The 19,269-nt window shown below is 42.2% G+C and overlaps 1 protein-coding gene across 1 annotated transcript in view; it reads right to left on the reverse strand.

The window, feature by feature from the left end:
- Positions 1-19,269, reverse strand: part of LOC147111900 (receptor-type tyrosine-protein kinase FLT3-like) — a 94,510-nt gene that overhangs the window by 49,630 nt on the left and 25,611 nt on the right. The window contains exons 5-9 of the mRNA XM_085999284.1: positions 18,804-18,955; positions 18,333-18,483; positions 12,133-12,298; positions 4,102-4,208; positions 1,388-1,490 (exon numbers count right to left, since the gene is read on the reverse strand). Of these exons, the coding sequence (XP_085855410.1) occupies positions 1,388-1,490; positions 4,102-4,208; positions 12,133-12,298; positions 18,333-18,483; positions 18,804-18,955 (679 nt within the window). The remainder of the gene's footprint in view (positions 1-1,387; positions 1,491-4,101; positions 4,209-12,132; positions 12,299-18,332; positions 18,484-18,803; positions 18,956-19,269) is intronic.

A 19,269-nucleotide genomic window follows, 5' to 3' on the forward strand; every position in this document is an offset into this window, starting at 1 on the left:
CGCTAATTATCGCCTCCAACGGCAAACTTGGCTTTTATCGCCCCGGAGATGATTGGAGCGCTAAATCAGGCGCTTCACATCTGTCTTAAGGCGCAAAGGCCAAGGAGCGAGGTGCTACCTCAGAGCGCTGGCGAAGCTCATGTGATGTCAGTCAGCAATGGAACACAGACACACTGGCGCCGGCCAGTTCTTAAAGGGGTGTTCTGATGAAAGGTCATCGACCTGAAACGTTAACTCTGTTTCTCTCTTCACAGATGCTGCTTGACCTGCTGAGTTTCTCCAGCATTTTCTGTTATTATCTCGCTTGGAGAGACCTGTACATCAAATCTGCTGGAAAGAACAATGGAGACACCCAGGGAAAGAGCTCAGAGTGCAGCCCCCACAGTCTCTTCTAAATCGATACAGGGGAGGGCAAATCAAAATGAACCTGCAAAGTGCTGCTCAGTACCCAAAACTCCTTCACACAGTGTTGAATCTCTCCAGAAGTCTCTCTCTCTCTCAGAATACGTGGTACAAAAATGTCACCAACAATAAAAGGCAGGAAGCGGTCACCTTTAAATAGCGCTCCCCCAGTCCCTTTCTGACTGCAAAACGCTCCCCTCAACCTGTCGTTGCTAGCGGCAGGCAGTAAGGCAGGAGGTGCCACTCAATATCCAGTCTGGGGCACTACCGGGGCGTTGCGCACTCAACTGACGTCACAATCTGCCGGCGCAGGAGATCGTGGAGGTAGTATTTAGCGCCGCCGCAAAATGTCTAGTTAATTTCGCAAGCGGCGCAAACATCGCCGCGCCCGGGCGCTAGTTGCTTTGCGCCCCATTAGCGCCCTCTTAAGGCGCTAATGGGAGGTGCAAACCAACTGAATTTTTCCCCCATAGCTTCTAAATTGTGTGTGCTTGAAATGGTGTGCACTGGTTTCCCCAACCTTATTTGTTAGACAAATAGGAATCCTGTTTATATTGATGCAGGAGCACAATCACTGATCCTTATTTAAAATGGTGTCAGTTAATTTATTCCAAAATGAAAAGTTCAGGAACAGACAATTATCCACTGTGAGTGTCCCACATCTTGTATACATTTCACATTAATGTACCGAAATTGCAAAATATTACAACATTTGGATAGTTTAATTAATAGAATGGATATCTAATTTACACACATTGACACACAAATACATATTGGGGATGGGGGAAAGACTGTGCCCAAATTTGTGCTCCCAAAATCTGTGATTGTGATTTTGGAAGGAGAAGTCAGATGCAAAGCCCTTTAATTACTGTAGATGGTTTATATAGAGTAAATGGGTCCGGAACCTCTTCTGATCCTAGTCAACAGGACAACTTTCACTCTATTACTTTAATAGTGGCATCTTGTTGCTTGTTTCTTTACTTACCGTTCTTCATTGCATCTTTTCCAAGTCACTCTGGCTAAAGGATGGCTTTCAGCCATGCACGAAATATAATTTTTTGTCGCTGAAAGCTCGAGAGCTGGTTTTGCTGTAGAAAATGCAGTTTACAAATTTAGTAGTTAGTCCCAATTTCTGACCATATGAAGAGGTTATCAGGTTCATCTGAACTACAATAGTAACAAAAAATCAATTTCACAGATATAATTCTGTTCTGCATATTTCTACTAGTTGAATACAGATATGATGGTTTCCTAATTGCAATGTATGAATAGGTTGTTTAGAAGTGAATAACATAAAAATAGCCTATTGAATGTAAATGAAGTCATTAGCTTAGAAATTTGATTGTGGCCAAAAACGGGCATGCACCTGTTCCCGTGGTCACAGGAACCACGTTAAGTTGTTGCTGCCAGCTCATTATAATGATTCAGGGGTGCAGAATTAATCGTGTGGTGAGTAAGGCGTTGGGGCTGACCAATTTCACAAAAGGCTCCTACAACAAGCGTAGGACCCTTATTTAAATATGATAACGAGGCTTTTAAATGATTCTGGCGCTCGCCTTGTACACCTACAGAGGAGCCCTATCCAATATGGAGGGTGGCGCACTTCCTGCGCAGAATGAGCGCGTGCAGCCGCCTGCCATATTGGATCCTTAGATGCCCTTTTTACGCTTGTAAAATGAGCGCAGTGATTGAATTTCTAGTTCTTTCTGTCTGAATCTTTAAAGTTACAATTGCTGCACTGATGTTATAGAGAAACTACAATGAATGCACTTAAAAACGTTAACATTTTCAAAAGAAAGTAAGAAGCTACAGTCTTTGATAATTAGTTTCTTCATAATAATATGTTTTGAAAGTTAACAAGCTAAGTATTTCTCATAGTCTGGTGGATAATGGCACTGTAGTGTACTAAATCATACAGATAATCCCCGCCTCCTGTAAGGACTCTATTCCATTCTCCCAGTTTCTCCGTCTCCGCCGCATCTGCTCCGACGATGCCACCTTCCACACCAGTGCTTCCGACATGTCTCCCTTTTTCCTCAACCGAGGATCCCCCACTACCGTGGTTGACACGGCCCTCGACCGTGTCCGTTCTATCTCCCGCACTTCTGCCCTCACCCCTGCCCCTCCCTCCCGGAACCACGATAGGGTTCCCCTTGTCCTCACCTTTCACCCCACCAGCCTCCACATTCAACGGATCATCCTCCGCCATTTCCGCTACCTCCAAAGTGATCCCACCACCAAACGCACCTTCCCCTCCCCTTTCAGCATTCCGTAGGGACCGCTCCCTCCGAGACACCCTAGTCGACTCCTCTATCACCCCCAGCACCCCTTCCCCTTCGCCTGGCACCTTCCCGTGCAAGCGCAGGAGATGTAACACCTGCCCCTATACCTCCCCCCTTCCCATTGTCCAGGGCCCCAAACACCCCTTCCAGGTGAAACAGCGATTTACTTGTACTTCTTGCAATCTAGTATACTGTATTCGCTGTTCACGATGCGGTCTCCTCTACATTGGGGAGACCAAACGCAGATTGGGTGACTGCTTTGCGGAACACCTCCGTTCAGTCCGTAAGGGTGACCCCGAGCTTCCGGTCACCTGTCATTTTAATTCACCGCTCCATTCCCACTCGGACCTCACCGTCCTTGGCCTCTTGCATTGTTCCACGGAAGCTCAATGTAAACTCGAGGAACAGCACCTCATCTTCCGATTAGGCACTCTGCAGCCTTCCGGACTCAATATCGAGTTCAACAATTTCAGATCATAACCTCGGCCCCTATTACATTTTTACTTATATTTTTTATCCACCCCTTTGTGGTTTCTCCCTTCCCCCCACCCCTTTCCTTTTTCCTCTCTCCCACATGGCAGCTGTCTCTCATTCTGCCAGAACATTTCACACCTAATCTGAGCCGTCTTTTGTCTCCACTAGTCCTATCACCATCTCGTCTCGTTTTGAATACCTCTTAATGTCTCTTCACTTCTTTTGTTCTGTCCCAGCCCTGCCTCTCGATCTATTTCATTTCCTTTCCAGTTTTGAAAAAGGATTAGACCCGAAACGTCGACTCTAATTTCTCTCCACGGATGTTGCCTGGCCTGCTGAGTTTTTCCAGCATTTTCTGTTGTTATTTCAGATAATCCTCAATCTGTGCTGAGTTAGCTAATCTCAGTCAGTGCAGCACTTGCAGCATCGCAAGTGTTCCCAATCCTGATTGTTATCCAGTGACTCCCGCTGGAGAGTGCACATGTACGAACATTGAATAAGGACAGGATCGAGCTTGTCTGTGATGCCTTCCATGATAGAATAACTGGTTCACTCACACTTGAAGAATGGCCATCTGACCAAGGTACCAGAGGACAATAGCTCACCAAAGAAGAGAACAAACTCACAAAAAAATGAACACAATAATGCCTCAATATTGTCAATAGCCAAAGGCCTAGCAATTTCTTAGGTATCAGCTTTGAGTGCACATTCTACACCAAAGAAACTGATAGAGTTTAGTAGGGTCAAGAAGGTAATTCTGTGTTCTAGAGTTCATTTTCCTTTTAGGCCTTCGGCATTCTAATTCCATATTGTCATTTTTATGAAGATCAGGTAATCAACTGCACCATCTTTCTTCTCAAAGTAGAAAGTAAATTCAAATTAAATGTACACCTGGCACTTTAATAACACAGCTTATGCACTTAGCTCTGTAATTTTGACTTACTCTTTATATATAAAGTAAAAAATGCCTGAAATTCTGCCTCCTCATTTTCTGCAAAGAATTCGTAAATTCCTGGTTGATGTCCATGATTACAAAATGATGCAGTAAAACTAGAAAGCAGTAGAAAGAATGAGAATATTATGTAATATACAAGCAACATATCCTTAGCAGAAAAAAATCTTTCATTAAACATTTAAAGCAAATGAGAAATTTAGTAACGTATCAAATACAATTATTAAATTAAAATTGGTGTGAGGGCTTTTTTGGTCTTACAAGGAACATTTTAAAAATTCTGTTTTCTTCTGCATCACTTATATTGGTCTTAAAATCAACTCTGAGTTTTGTACAGTACTGTGCTTTGCAAGCTATTTTATATTTTCTCGTCTTCTTTTGCCCTAAGACTCCCAAACAACTGATCTGCTGCCAGGTCTCTGCCAATGTTACTCTGTAACTAGATGTTTAATGGCAATGGCCTGCGGTGGCTCACTCCCTCTCATAAAGCACCTGACCGTCACTCTATATATTTCCCTGATGTCGCAATTAAGTATTCTGAACTGCTGACATCAACCTATGTTCTGGGACACCTTGGTGCAGTGCAGCTGATGTGCTGCATCACTACACTGCATGCAATACCAGTTTATTAAAGGTTCACCTTTAAATTAGTCACTGTATTTTTGTGCTAATTATATGGATTCCTGTTTATGTAACTAGACTATGGTTAACAATGTCAAAAGCTAACCTCTAAGACCTTGGGGGGATTTTAACAGCCAGCGGATTTCCGCCGCTGATTTCAGTTCGTTTCTCACCTGTCTGCAATAGTATGAGGCCATGGCAATTTCAGGTAAGTTTGGGAAAGGAGGTTCCTGGGTAGGGAAAGGGGGCAGTGGGGTAGGGGGGTGGGGAAGTCTAAGGTATGGGAGATATAAACTTTTTTATGGGGCTTGGCAGAGCACTCCTGCTCCTCCTGGCCCCACAATGGAAAGTAAAAAATCTTACCCAGAGAGCCTCTTCAGCTTCCCGATCCTCTTCATGCTGGCCTTTACCTGGCAAGAAATCCACAGCGGCTTCCCCACTCAGGCTGAAATTAAAATCACTATCGGGGCCCAGTGACATGATCTGACCCTGATCAGCATATATGAATTAGGATCCCACCGTCTTTGGATGGGCGGCTTAGCTGCCTGTCAAGAAGCGTCTGTTAAGATCAGAAATGAATGGTGAATGGGGAAATGGGGAATGGGATCCGGGGGGGGGGGGGGGGGGGTGGTTGGGGGGGGAGCTTTCTGGTGAGTAAGTAACCTGGGGTATATTAATTGCCCATATGCCCAGTTTCCGCTGGGTGGATAGGGTTAAAGTCCCACTCCCCTTGACATTTTATGCACATTAAGTGGAATATATAGTGCTTACTAAAGATAATTGTTGAGGTTAATTAACTGGACATCTCAACATCATAATTGCAGTGGGTGCACTCATTCAGTTAGTACTGTGCTTATCTTTTCCAAAGTAGATATTTGTTATCTCCAGTGAGTTTGTGTAAATGTGAACTGCATATATATTAACATTTAAGCAGGATATTTATGGGGTGTTTCCCCTTTTTGGAAGTTAAATGTGTAATTGCGCCAAAGACATTGGCAGAGTTTTTTCTGTTCTTTATCTTACAAAAAGAATTGGTGAAGTTTTTTGCTCATTAAGGGAAGGCAAGTGATGTCGTAGGAACATAGAAACAGTAGTAGGTTATTCAGCCCCTTAAGCCTGTTCCGCCATTCATTTAGATCTGTTTCTTAACTCCCTCTACCCGCCTTGATTCCGTAACCCTTAATACCCATGCCTAACATGTCACCCCGAGAAATGGAACATTTTCCCCTTTTAAGCACCTAGGTCAACATATTTTAAAATGCCATAAAGAATATTTTCCCTGAAATAAATATGTTTCAGTTGTTTTAAGATGCTTCAACTTACACTTCCTTTCAGGAATAAAGTCAACAGCACATCTTACTCCAGTGGGCCTTGTGGTGTATGTGCCTTTAAGAGCAATTATGGTGTATGTGCCTTTAAGAGCCCCAGGTGTGCGTAATGCCGGTAATTGCCACTTGGGCTATATAAGCCTGTGTATTGTGTATATCCTTTAGAAACCCCCCCCAGACTTGCTTAGTAAATACCTATGAACCAACTCCTGTCTTCAGTGTCTTTATCTACACACGGACACTACAGTGGCGACGAAGTGGAAACGGACTTACCTGCAATTCGGCAGCACCTCAAGGACATCGATTCCTCCAGCGTCCAGAAGACTCAAGGAAGTAAGAGAAACTGTGGTTTCACCAGCTGGCCAAGCTGGTGACAGGTACTGCGCTAATCCTTCCTGGGCGTCAGGCTGGAGCTCCAGCGGCGGGCTCTACAGCTGAGACAGGCAGCGAAATCGGAGGCAAGCAATAACGGACTGGGAGGGTGCACTCGAGAGACGGCCGGCGCGGCAAGCAGGTCAGCGTTTAGACCTCCGTCGGGAACGAGTCTCCAACAGTGAATAAACGGAAACCACAGTAAGACAGCGTTGTTATCGGTAGCAGCGGCGGGAAAGCGCGGGAAGCGCCATATCGTTGCTACAGAGAAAAAAAAAGCGCGGGAAGCGCCATATCTTTTCTGAAATGCCTAAATCTGGTAATACTGAGGCTTTTGATGGCGAAATAGAAGATTGGACCACATACGTGGAAAGTGTAGAGGTTTATTGCACTGCAAATGGAATAACAGATGAAAAAAAAGCTTCAGTACTTCTGAACTTAATGGGCGCGAAGACATACGGGCTGTTACGAAATGTAATCACTCCAGCCAAACCAAAGGACAAGACTTTTAAAGAAATTGTTGATACCCTGCAGGAGCATTTAAACCCAACACCGCTGCTGATAGCAGAACGATTCAAGTTCTTCAAGAGAAATCAACACAAGAATGAAAGTAACGCTGATTACCTAACCGAATTAAGAAAGCTATCAAAGTACTGCCAATTCGGAGCAGGACTATCGGATTATCTTCGAGACAAATTTGTTTGCGGTCTCTTAAGTGAAGGAACACAAAAAAGACTGCTTTCTGAAAAAGATTTAACATTGGACAAAGCTTTCAGTATGGCTGTATCATACGAAGCAGCAGCAAAAGGAGCTGCAGAGATACAACAAGAGACACAGGACTTCGGCACCCATAAAATGACACAGGAGTTCGGAAGATGTTATCGCTGCGGCAGATCCACCCATAACCAGAGGGACTGCTGGTTCAAGGGCAAAGCATGCAGGCAATGTGGTAAGATTGGACACATTGCACGGGTATGCCAATCTGGACAAAATAAATCCACTGACAGAAAACAAAAAATCAATAAAGAAAAGTACAGGAAGGTACAAATGATGACGGACAATAGCTCCGAAGACCAGAATAGCGATAGCGACTCCGGAAACAAGAGACTAAGCTGTCTCAAATTACATAATGTACTTGCCAAAGAGGATTACCAAACCATTTGGGTTACCCTCACAATAGCAGGGTCCCCAGTTAAAATGGAGCTAGATACAGGATCAGCTCTAACCGTAATAAATCGACGAGATTACGAGAGGCTATTTTCGCATATACCTCTAAAAGACACATCCATTATCTTAAAAACATATACGGGGCAGAAAGTCTACCCCAAAGGAAAAATAAGGGTGCCTGTGGTATACAACGGCAAAGAAATACAAAAGTTGTATTTATACATTCTACAAGATGGTGGTCCACCGTTGTTGGGACGTGAATGGATCAGGAAGATACGTTTAGACTGGCACTCCATTCAGGCACTGACGGTGACCAGTAAGGAAAAAAACAATGATGACATCATACCTGAACGATTAAAAGACATCTTGGCCAACGCCAAAGAAGTGTTTCAAGAGAAACTAGGAACCTTGAAAGGCATCACCGCCTCAATAAAAGTGGAAGATACAGCAATTCCAAAATTTTTTAAGGCAAGACCGGTGCCATACGCAATACGTCCGGCAGTCGAGGCAGAGCTGAAGAATTTGGAAAAGGCAGGCGTATTATCCAAAATAGATTGGAGCGAATGGGCAACACCCATCGTTCCAGTCATGAAAAAAACATTGAAAAATAACTCTGAGGAACAGAAAAAAATTTGCATCTGTGGGGACTTTAAGGTGACTGTAAACCCGGTCCTTCACACGGTACAGTATCCTCTTCCGAGGATAGAAGATATTTTCGCCTCACTATCCGGAGGGAAACGTTTCACAAAAATTGACTTGGCACAGGCATATCTACAGATGGAGGTTGAGGAGACCTCTAAAAAGTATCTCACAATAAACACACACAAAGGCCTGTACCAGTACAATCGACTGGTTTTTGGAATAGCATCAGCTCCAGCTATCTGGCAAAGAGCTATGGAGCAAGTCCTGCAAGGGATTCCGGGGACTCAATGCTACCTAGACGACATCCTTATAACAGGAGAAAACGACAACGAGCACCTTGCCAATTTGGAGCAGGTGCTCACTAGGCTGAAAGAACGGGGCCTACGAGCAAATCGCCCCAAGTGCGAATTTTTCCAAAATCAGATATCATATTGTGGCCACATAATTAATAAGGAAGGGTTGCATAAGTCACCTGGAAAAATTGAAGCAGTTATAAAAGCCCCAGCACCTGAAAATGTTTCACAATTAAGGTCATTCCTGGGATTAATAAATTACTATCATAAATTTTTACCGAACTTATCAACTATTCTACACCCTCTTAATGATCTTCTACAGACAGGAGTGATTTGGAAATGGAACGAAGACTGTAAACGTGCCTTCCATAAATGTAAAGACTTAATCACATCCGAGAAAATTTTGGCTCATTACAACCCATCACTACCAATCAGACTGGCGTGCGATGCATCCCCTTACGGCATAAGAGCGGTATTGTCCCATAGATTCCCTGATGGCTCGGAACGGCCGATAGCTTTTGCGTCACGCTCATTGAACTCAGCTGAGCGTAACTATGCCCAGATAGACAGGGAAGCACTCAGCCTGGTATGGGGAGTGAAGAAATTCAACCATTACCTACACGGACAAAAATTTACCTTGCTGACTGACCATCAACCCCTCATCTCCATATTCAACCCTAAAAAAGGTGTCCCCATTATGACGGCACAAAGACTACAGAGGTGGTCCCTTTTTCTAGGGGCACACCAATACAACATTGAATACAAAGGGTCAAAACAGCATGGGAATGCTGACGGTTTATCACGCCTACCGTTGCCAACGATAGAAGAGGCACCTACAGTAGACCCAGTAGAGATATTCCACTCTACCATAGTGGAATGTCTACCGGTGACAAATTCTGCCATTGAAAGGGAGACAAGAAATGACCCTACTCTCTCACGGGTCTACGATTTAACAGTGAAGGGATGGCCAGCACATGGCGAACCACTGTTGCCAGCATTCTCGCAAAGAAGAGAACAGCTGTCAGTGTGCCGAGGAACCTTGATGTGTGGATCCAGAGTGGTGATTCCACCCAAACTCCAGGATAAAGTGCTAAAGGAGCTTCACGAGGGGCATCTGGGTGGAGTGAAAATGAAGAACCTAGCTAGGGCGTTTGTATGGTGGCCAGGTATCGATGGAGACATCGAAGACATGACCAAGAGCTGCCTAGGATGCCAGAAGGTCCAAAATGCTCCGCCACAGGCCCCTCTACAACCATGGGAGTGGCCCTCATCTCCCTGGCAAAGGGTGCACATCGACTTTGCTGGTCCATTTATGGACTCAATGTTCTTAATCGCAGTTGATGCACACTCCAAGTGGCCGGAGGTAATAAAGATGTCCTCCACCACCACGGAAAAAACCATCACAGTATTAAGGACCATATTTGCCAGGAATGGGCTGCCGGAGCAGATATGTTCTGATAATGGACCGCAATTTGTGTCCGAAGAATTCAGAAAGTTCTTAAAGAACAATGGGGTAAAGCACTACACGTCCGCCCCATACCATCCCGCCACCAATGGATTGGCTGAAAGGTTTGTCCAGACCTTCAAGAAGGCCATCAAGGCATTGGGTAATGAAGACATAAAACTTCAGCACAAGGTGGATAACTTCTTATTTGCATATAGGAATGCAACGCATATGGTTACTAACCAAACTCCCGCCATGATGTTCTACAATAGAAACCTAAGATGCCGGCTGGATTTGGTCAAGCCCAACATCCGAAGGGACGTGGAGAACCGGCAGTTTCAGGGCATGAATGAAAGGCCAACTAGGGCCTTCCAGATAGGCCAACCGGTTTTGGCCCGGGACTACCGTACCGAGAAATGGCAGCCTGGAACTATCTGCACACGATTAGGACCACTGATGTATACCGTGGACATCGGAGACAGCATAATAAGGCACCATGCTGACCAAATCATCAAGTCATCCGAAAAGGGACAACCTACACCACCACTCTATACATCTAACGATGAAGTAGAGATACCCATATCTACCTCCGATCCGGTGATACTGGAGCCCGATGAACCCGACACTGGCCTTCAAGCCGAATCAGCCTTGCCAGAAGAACCTACTACACCACCAGAAACTACTACACCCCCGAGGCGTTATCCGGACCGAGTCAGGAAGCCTCCTGAGAGACTAACTTATAATTAATTAATACAGCAATGTATATTATTTTGCATATAACATGTAATTAATAATTACTTAAAATATGATGTACTAGTTAGCTAGAAGGGGAGGAATTGTGGTGTATGTGCCTTTAAGAGCCCCAGGTGTGCGTAATGCCAGTAATTGCCACTTGGGCTATATAAGCCTGTGTATTGTGTATATCCTTTAGAAACCCCCCCCAGACTTGCTTAGTAAATACCTATGAACCAACTCCTGTCTTCAGTGTCTTTATCTACACACGGACACTACAGGCTTGAGTGCAGCAGTAAATAAACAGAAGTTGCAAATAACGTAAATATATACAACACCGAGAAATGCCTTTTACAATACCTACATTTTTTTGTACAGTTGTAAATTTTAATTTTCTGCACTATGCCAATTTATCAAGTATTTTTAGAGAATATTCAAAAAAGTCTGATATTAAAGGAAGGCTTTTTTTAATTGGATACAAAATTAACAGGGAATTTCGGTCAAATTTTGACAACCCCATAAATAGGTTGCTTAAAAATTCTAGATATAGATGACTACACTTATATCTAAACTCGGATTCAGATAGTCAGTTGATAAATCTTTGTACTGCAGCTCATTTAATGGCTCTTTCAGTGAATCAATCTAAACAAAAGCAAGAGATGTAATGAAAACAAATATTTGACATCGTGTTTGAAATGTGCTGCTGTGCCTAGGTGACCTCAGGCAACGGACTGATAATATTTAATGTGATGAACTTAAAAAACTGGGTACATGGGGATACATGCTTTAGTTAGATCAGATTGTATCCCAGTCTAATGGTTACATCAGAAATTCTGTATTATTGAAGGAAATGGGAAGTGAATTGATACCTTGGAATCATAAGGTTGGATCATGTATATGTGTAGGATCAACTGCACTCCATTCCTGATTTCTAATATGACAATTTTCATCTTTTAAGTAATATAACATTGCTACAGTATGAATAAGAGTGAACCTTTGACTTAGTGGTAACATTCCTGCTTCTGAGTCAGAAGGTGAAGGGTTCAAGCCTCACTCCAAACAGCCTCTGTGAGTGGAGACTAGAATGTGGTCTCTAAATATTGAGCACAAGTACTTGCTTATGATGAATATGGGTAACCACCATCTAAAAGAATAGGTGGGGCTCTTTAGCCTTGTTTGCAGCCCATCTAGAAGAAGTTATTCTGAAAATTAAAACCATGAGAAAGACAACAGGAAACTATCTCAGCTACTCTTCCCTCGCAGGTGGCACAAGAGTCTAATCTGTGAGACTTGAGTTAGGACCTGCCCTAGGGCAGAACACAACAGGCAGTATAAATATTGTAATAAATTCCTCTTGAAATGTACTCTTTTGCAAAGAATATTACATTTTTGTAAACTATCCAGTAAATTCAAAAACCTGTACCTGTTTCCAGATGCATTCGTAAGCGAACATGGGAAAACTTTTTGGGAAAAATACCACTGGCATCTTACAAGTGGATATGCATTCAGTCTGACTTTAAAGCAAAAGTGTTCCTCTTTATCCAAAGTATGGATTTCATTTATAGTTGATGAATTTATAAATCCTTCCTCTGTAAGAAAAAAAATAACCAGAGTACTAATTTACTGTAATGTTTTATCATTTTACCATATATTACTTTAGAAAGCCTGTACATTTATTAACATATTCAAACTGCATTAAACTTAATTCATCATTTCTTTTTTAAGATTAGTAACAAATATTACGTAATTAAAATATTATAAGTATGTACCATGCTACTTAGAGGAAGTTATGCTGCCCCAGCCTAGATTACTAAATTTGGCTAGTGGAAATTGTTTAAATGTTCCCATTCCTGAGTGTTATCCAGTGACCACTGCTGGGTATCAGTTGAGGATAGTGCTTCGATTTGATTAGAACATAAGAAAACATAGAACAAGGAAAAACCACTTGGCTCTTCAAGTTGCTTCCTCCATATACCTGTGTCAGCTTGGCTCTGTGGTTTTCACCCCAGTCAGAAATTTGTGGGTTTGAGCATAGCTCCAATGATTTGAGTACATAATCTAGGCTGACACATCAGTGCAGTACTGAGGGAATGCTGCATTGTTGGAAGTGCCATTCAGATGCGGTGCTAAACTGGGGCCCACCTGGCAGTTCAGGTGGATGGAAGCGATCCTTTGGTACTATTTGAAAAAGAGCAGGCTGCCAAATATTTATCCTATAACTAACACCACCAAAAGAGATTAGCTAGTCACTTATCTCATTACTATTTGTGGGACCTTGCTACGTGCTAATTATTTGCCAACAAAACAACAGCAACTACACTTTAAAAGTAATTTGTTGGCTGTGAGTACTTTGGACTATCCTTTTGACTGGAAAGATGCTGTAGAAATGCAACTACTTCGTCTACCATGTACCCTATCATATATTGTGCTCTGGCCATTTAATTTCATGAGGGAAAGTTCCATATAAATTTTCCTGTTCACTAAAGGTAATCAAACAAACACTGATGTTCCTGTGATTGAATTACCTGCTGGCACTCACTGTATCAGCTATTCAAAAAGATTGGCCATCTAGGTGTGGTAGCAGAGGATGACTGACACCTATAGAAAAGTTCTCCAGCATTTTAGTGTCTTCAGGAGAGGAAGCATGACAAGTGGAGGAAACAAATATTTAAATTAGGGCTCCAATGTAGGCTAGATGGAGATGAGGGGGTACAAATTGTAAGAGTCCTCCACACTGGAAATACGGCTGCTGATTTACATAGAATTTACAGTACAGAAACAGGCCATTCAGCCCAACTGGTCTGTGCCAGTGTTTATGCTCCACACAAGCCTCCTCCCTTCGCTCTTCATCTAACCCCATCACCATATCCTTCTATTCACTTCTCTCTTAAGTACATATTTAGTTCCACATTCTAACCACTCTCTGGGTAAAGAAGTTTCTCCTGAATTCATTATTGGATTTATCAATAACTATCTTATATTTATAACCCCCAGTTTTGGACTCCCCACAAGTGGAAACATCTTGGGCGCAATTTTTCCAGCCCTGGGGAAGCAGGTATGGAGGCGGGACTGCCGGGAAAATGGCAGAATCTTGGGGTGGGTGCCCAACCCACCCCCAACCAGCCTCCGTGCCATCTTGCCACGAGGCGGGTAGCCGACCCGCGCCGGGTCCCGTCTCCTTGGAGGCGGGAAGGGGATTAGTGCCACTTATCTGCCTGTTAACAGGTAGTTAACAGGCAGTTAAGAGAATTATCCCCATTTTGCCCACACAAGTGCGGGCTTCCCGAAGGCTCCGAACCCCGCCCGGGTCACCGAGTAGAGCAGTGGGTCTGCGGGGGTCTGCGGGGTGCAAAAGTGCGCTGTGAAAGTAAGTGATGGGTGCAAGTGTGGAGAGGTAAGTATGTGAGGTGAGTGGAAAGTGTTAGTAAAAGTTTACTTACCTTTGTTTCTTCCTGCAGGCTTCAAGAGTTGGGTATGCGGAGAGTCTCGTACCTCCGCGGCAGAGATGATAGATGGCCGCTGCATTCTCCAATGCGGCAACCATCTAATTTCTGCTAAAGAAAGAGGTTTGATGAGTCTTGAATTCAAGAATTCATCAAACTACATAGAATGTCAGTGTTTGACAGCTTCACAGAGCTGTCAAATGATGACAATTCGTCTGTCAAAAACTTTTGACAGATGAAACGTCATATGCTGACATTCTCTGTAACCGGCTTTCCCTTAATTGGCCTGCTAAGCCCGCTGGGCGGGCTTAACAAGGTCAATCAAGGGAAAATAGCGTGGGCTGGCCAGAAGTTGATGGAGGCGGGACTAAAACCCGAGAAGTGGGAGTCCCGCCTCCAAAAGCTCCCCATTGGCAAAATCCAGCCCCTTATCTATGTCTACCCTATCAAACCCCTTCATAATTGTAAAGATCTCTATTAGGTCACTTCTCAGCCTTTAGATGAGCATTTAGATGAGCACGTGAAACACCATAGCATACAAGGCTACGGGCCAAATGCTGGAACATGGGATTAGAATAGATAGGGCTTGATGGCCGGTGCGGACACGATGGGCTGTAGGGCCTCTTTCTGTGCTGTATAACTCTATGACTCTATTCCCTTTTCTAGAGAAAAGATCCCCAGCCTGTTCAACCTGCTCTGATAGTTATAACCTCTCAGTTCTGGTATCATTCACGTAAATCAGTTATAACCTCTCAGTTCTGGTATCATTCTTGTAAATCATTTTTGCACCTTCTCCAGTGCCTCTATATCCTTTTTGTAATTTGGAGACCAGAATTGTGCACAGTGTTCTAAGTGTGGTCTCACCGAGGTTCTATATAAGTTTAACATAACTTTTCTGCTTTTCAATTCTATTTCTCTAGAAATGAACCCCAGTGCATTGTTTGCAATTTTTATGGCTTTGTTAACCTGTGCTACTACTTTAAATGATTTGTGAATCTATACACCTAGATCCCTTTGCTCCTCTACCCTATTTAGACTCTTTTTCAAGGAGTATGTGACCTCCTTATTCCTCCTACCAAAATATATCACCTCACATTTATCTATATTGAAATTCATTGATCAGCTACACACCCATTCTGCAAGTTAATTAACGTCTTCTTGTATTTTGATTCAGATTAGTACAGAAAGAAAGTAGATGGCTATCGTTCATAATTAATCAAAGCAAAAACACTCCTTGCAGTGACAGACACGCTAATCAAATTAGACCTCACCTGTATTGGAGCAGTCCCTCAAAAAACAGACAAGCAATTCACAGCCCACAGCCAAACTGAGAGTCTTGCTTGCAGGATCCCATGATGGGTCACTGCAAAGTCCACAGATGCAAGTATAAGCAACTTATAGCTCAGTGTTCAACTTGAGTGGACTTTGTGTCTCCCAATAATTGTTAAGCAGTCCACATTAGCATCATAGAATGTTACAGCACAGAAGGTGGACATTTGGCCTATACTGACTCTTTAAAAGAGCTATCAAATTAGTCCCACTCGCTCGCTCTTTCTCCATAGCTCTGCAAATTTTAATAGGACATTAAGAGGTCAGACAACTCTCTGAAGCCAGGGATGGGGACATGCTCCACCTCCTCAGAGGCATGCTGTTACCAGCCAGTTGTCATATAAAACCATTTTTAAAGTTGTTACAATACCAATGTAACATTACCACAAATTCCCATGGAAGTATAGAATAGCTGAGGTACAGATTCTTATGATCTGAAGTTGAACTCATGTCTGTCACTCCAGCCCCCTGTGGTGGAGTAATCCAGTGCTAGAAGGGTACACAGCCGTGCAGGAATTTGAAAATGAGTACAATTATCTTAAATCAATTTGTTGTGGCAGAGAGGAAATGGAGCTTGGCAGCAAAGAGGAACATAGAAGTGTGGAACTTTTTGCAGGAGAGAATGCAGCCCTCAGCATTCTGAATAAGTTGCAAAAACATTAAATGGAAACATATTAAAAATTCACAACATTCTCTCGAAAGGGCTTCTCATGTCATGTCAATGTCAAAGCATGAACAGCAGTTGTGGCAGCCTATGTAGGAAGAAGATGGTTGAGAATATAAAAATTCAACTTTGCAAATGATATCAAACTGGGAGAAACTGAAAACAGGGAACAGGCTGATCAAATGACCTGGATAGATCGCACAACACAGGGAAGGGATTTGGAGTACTGGTGGGTAGATTCCTGAAGTCATCTGCACAGTGCACAGCAGCAATAAAGACAGCAAGAAAGATCTTGGGCTGCATAGCCAGAGGAATAGAGCATGAATTGCAAGAAGTGATTCTCAGTTTGTACAGAGCATTGGTCCAGGTCCAGGCCCACCTGGAGTATTGTATAAAATTCACATCAGTGTATTATGAGAAAGACATCCAGATATCGGATAGGATGCGGAGAGGGCAACTAAATTGATAGCTGGGTTAGGCACCTGAATGAGGAGAGGCAAGGAATGTTTATACTTGAGATGGGAAGGTTCAGGGGTAAACTTATAGAAATATTTAAGATTTTACACGGGTATAAACAACGTAAATATCAATACGTTTAACATAGGTACAGATTTTACAACAAGGTAGAATAGCCTTAAAACTTAGAAGAGACAGATTTAAGCAAGGGTGATGAATGTATAGAATAGGAATAGACTGCCAAGACAGGCAGTAGGGACAGAGAGTGAATTGGATAAGAACTTGAAAGATAAAAAATGATAGAGGAGTAGGCCAAATATATGAGGGGTAATTCCCAGACATTGGAACCAGGTAGATTCTCTCTCTGGTCCTGTACATCCCAGTACTTTTTCTTTGGAAATGCATTAACAAAATTATATTGAATTAGATTTTAGGACATAGTTTAATTAAGTAAAATCATGTCACAAAAAAACTAATTTTGTTGTTGGAAAGTTTTATGATTACTTAACTTCATAAACATAACCTAATTACAAAGGTTCTAGAACAGAATGATGAAGCCACAATACAACAACAAATAAAAGGGACATATTAAAAAGAAACAGACACACACTCCAGAAAGGTTTCCAACATTTCTTATTATGCAGCTGCATTTGAAATTAGATTATAAAAGAAGCATAGTACAGATGTGAAATGTTTCATATGCCTCAACAAAATCATTAAATTATCAGTTCTATTAAGCTCTATATCCAGCAAAACTACAGTGATTGATTATGTGCTGAATTATAAGCATTTATGAGCATTGTGTGATATGCACATGGGCTACTGAGTTGAATTTCCATAAAGGGTTGTGTAGCCTACACCAGAACATAATGCACACCCCGTGTTTGCAGGCTACAAAAAACCTGTATGAAAGTGTGGTTTATGTGTGAAGGAATTCTTACAGGGCTTGACAGGGTAGATGCAGGAAGGATGTTTCCCCTGGTTAGGGAGTCTAGAACCAGGGGTCACAGTCTCAGAATAAGGGGTCGGCCATTTAGGACTGAGATGAGGAGAAATTTCTTCACTCAGAGGGTGGTGAATCTTTGGAATTCTCTACCCCAGAGGGCTGTGAAGGCTCAGTCGTTGAGTATATTCAAGACAGAGAGCGATAGATTTTTAAATATTAAGGGAATCAAGGGATATGGGGATAGTGCAGGAAAGTGGAGTTGAGGGTGAAGATCAGCCATGAGCTTATAGAATGACGGAGCAGGCTCGAGGGGCCAAATGGCCCACTCCTGCTCCTATTTCTTATGTTCTTATGAATGTTAAATTAGGTAGAATGCCATATTCCTACAAATACAATAGAAAATATTTCTGTGTGGTGTCTAGCTAGATGCTAAGGATATAACTGGGACTGAAGCAATCTTCATTATGCTGGAAATAAGAGAGAATATATCTTTTTAAGCAGTTATCCTATGTGCACATCTAATATGTTTAAATAAAATTCTGTCAAAAGTAAGCTTTATTTCAAAATCTTAACAATAACAAGTATGCTGTGTCAATGGAAGGTAAGAAATGAAAAATATGGTGACTACAAACCTTACATCCACTGTTCTGTTAGAAAGATTAAGCAGTTATATATTTATTTCTGTATTCGTATGTAAGCACATCGTAAAATTCAACACTGATTTAAAATATTGTCACTTTACAACCCTAATTAACAGAATGTTCAATTGTGAAGCATAAACTTACCAAATACTGTTAATTTGACTGTCTTGCTTGAATGATTGCTAGAAGCACATGTATATGATCCACTATCTTCCAAATGTACTGAACTAATAAACAGGAAGTTGATCTTTTTATGTCCAGATTTTATTCTAAATGATTCTTCAATTTTCCGGACCTGTATCATTGTTGAAACAACAAAAACTGTGCTGAAGTTTATTAAGTAGAATAGCAAAATACTGCAGATGCTGGAAATCCAAAATGACAACAGAAAATGCTGGAAAAACTCAGCAGGCCAGGCAACATCCGTGGAGAGAGAAATAGAGTCAATGTTTCAGGTCTTGACAAAGGGTTTTGACCTGAAATGTTGACTCTATTTCTCTCTCCACAGATGTTGCCTGGCCTGCTGAGTTTTTCCAGCATTTTCTGTTGTCATTTTTATTATGTAAAACTTAATTATACACTAAGGTAATAGGCATTCTCAAGTCAGTGTCATACCTCTGTGGTATTTCCTGCCTTTGTGTTGTAAGTCCAGTCTATGCTGAATTTGTAGTTTTCATATGAAGCAACACATCTTATCAGAAATGGATCACCAACTTTGAGAAAAACATTCAAGACTGAGCTTTCTTTGTCTGATTTGATAGCAAGATCTACAATTCAGAGGGAAAAAATGATATAACATGACTTGGTGGGTGTTTAATTACAAGAGACTATGCAACACCCAACACCACATAAATGAATTAAGAAGATTCAGCTTCAGCCAGGAATGTAAATTTCTGTGACTAATTTTCAGATAGAAATGTTTGGATTGAAACACATAAATTTCAAGTATCCTTTGTGTTGGATGTGTGGGTGTCCATAAGATCTGCAGTTGTTAATACATTTTCAGCTGGTTAATTACAGTTGTACTAGTATAGATTGTAGGAGCAGGTGCTGCTGACCCTGATGAGAGTAGCTGTGCTGT

The sequence above is a fragment of the Somniosus microcephalus genome, chromosome 10 (genome assembly GCF_052327205.1).
Source record: "Somniosus microcephalus isolate GS21.2 chromosome 10, FLI_Smic_1.0, whole genome shotgun sequence".
In the NCBI taxonomy this organism is placed as follows: domain Eukaryota; kingdom Metazoa; phylum Chordata; class Chondrichthyes; order Squaliformes; family Somniosidae; genus Somniosus; species Somniosus microcephalus.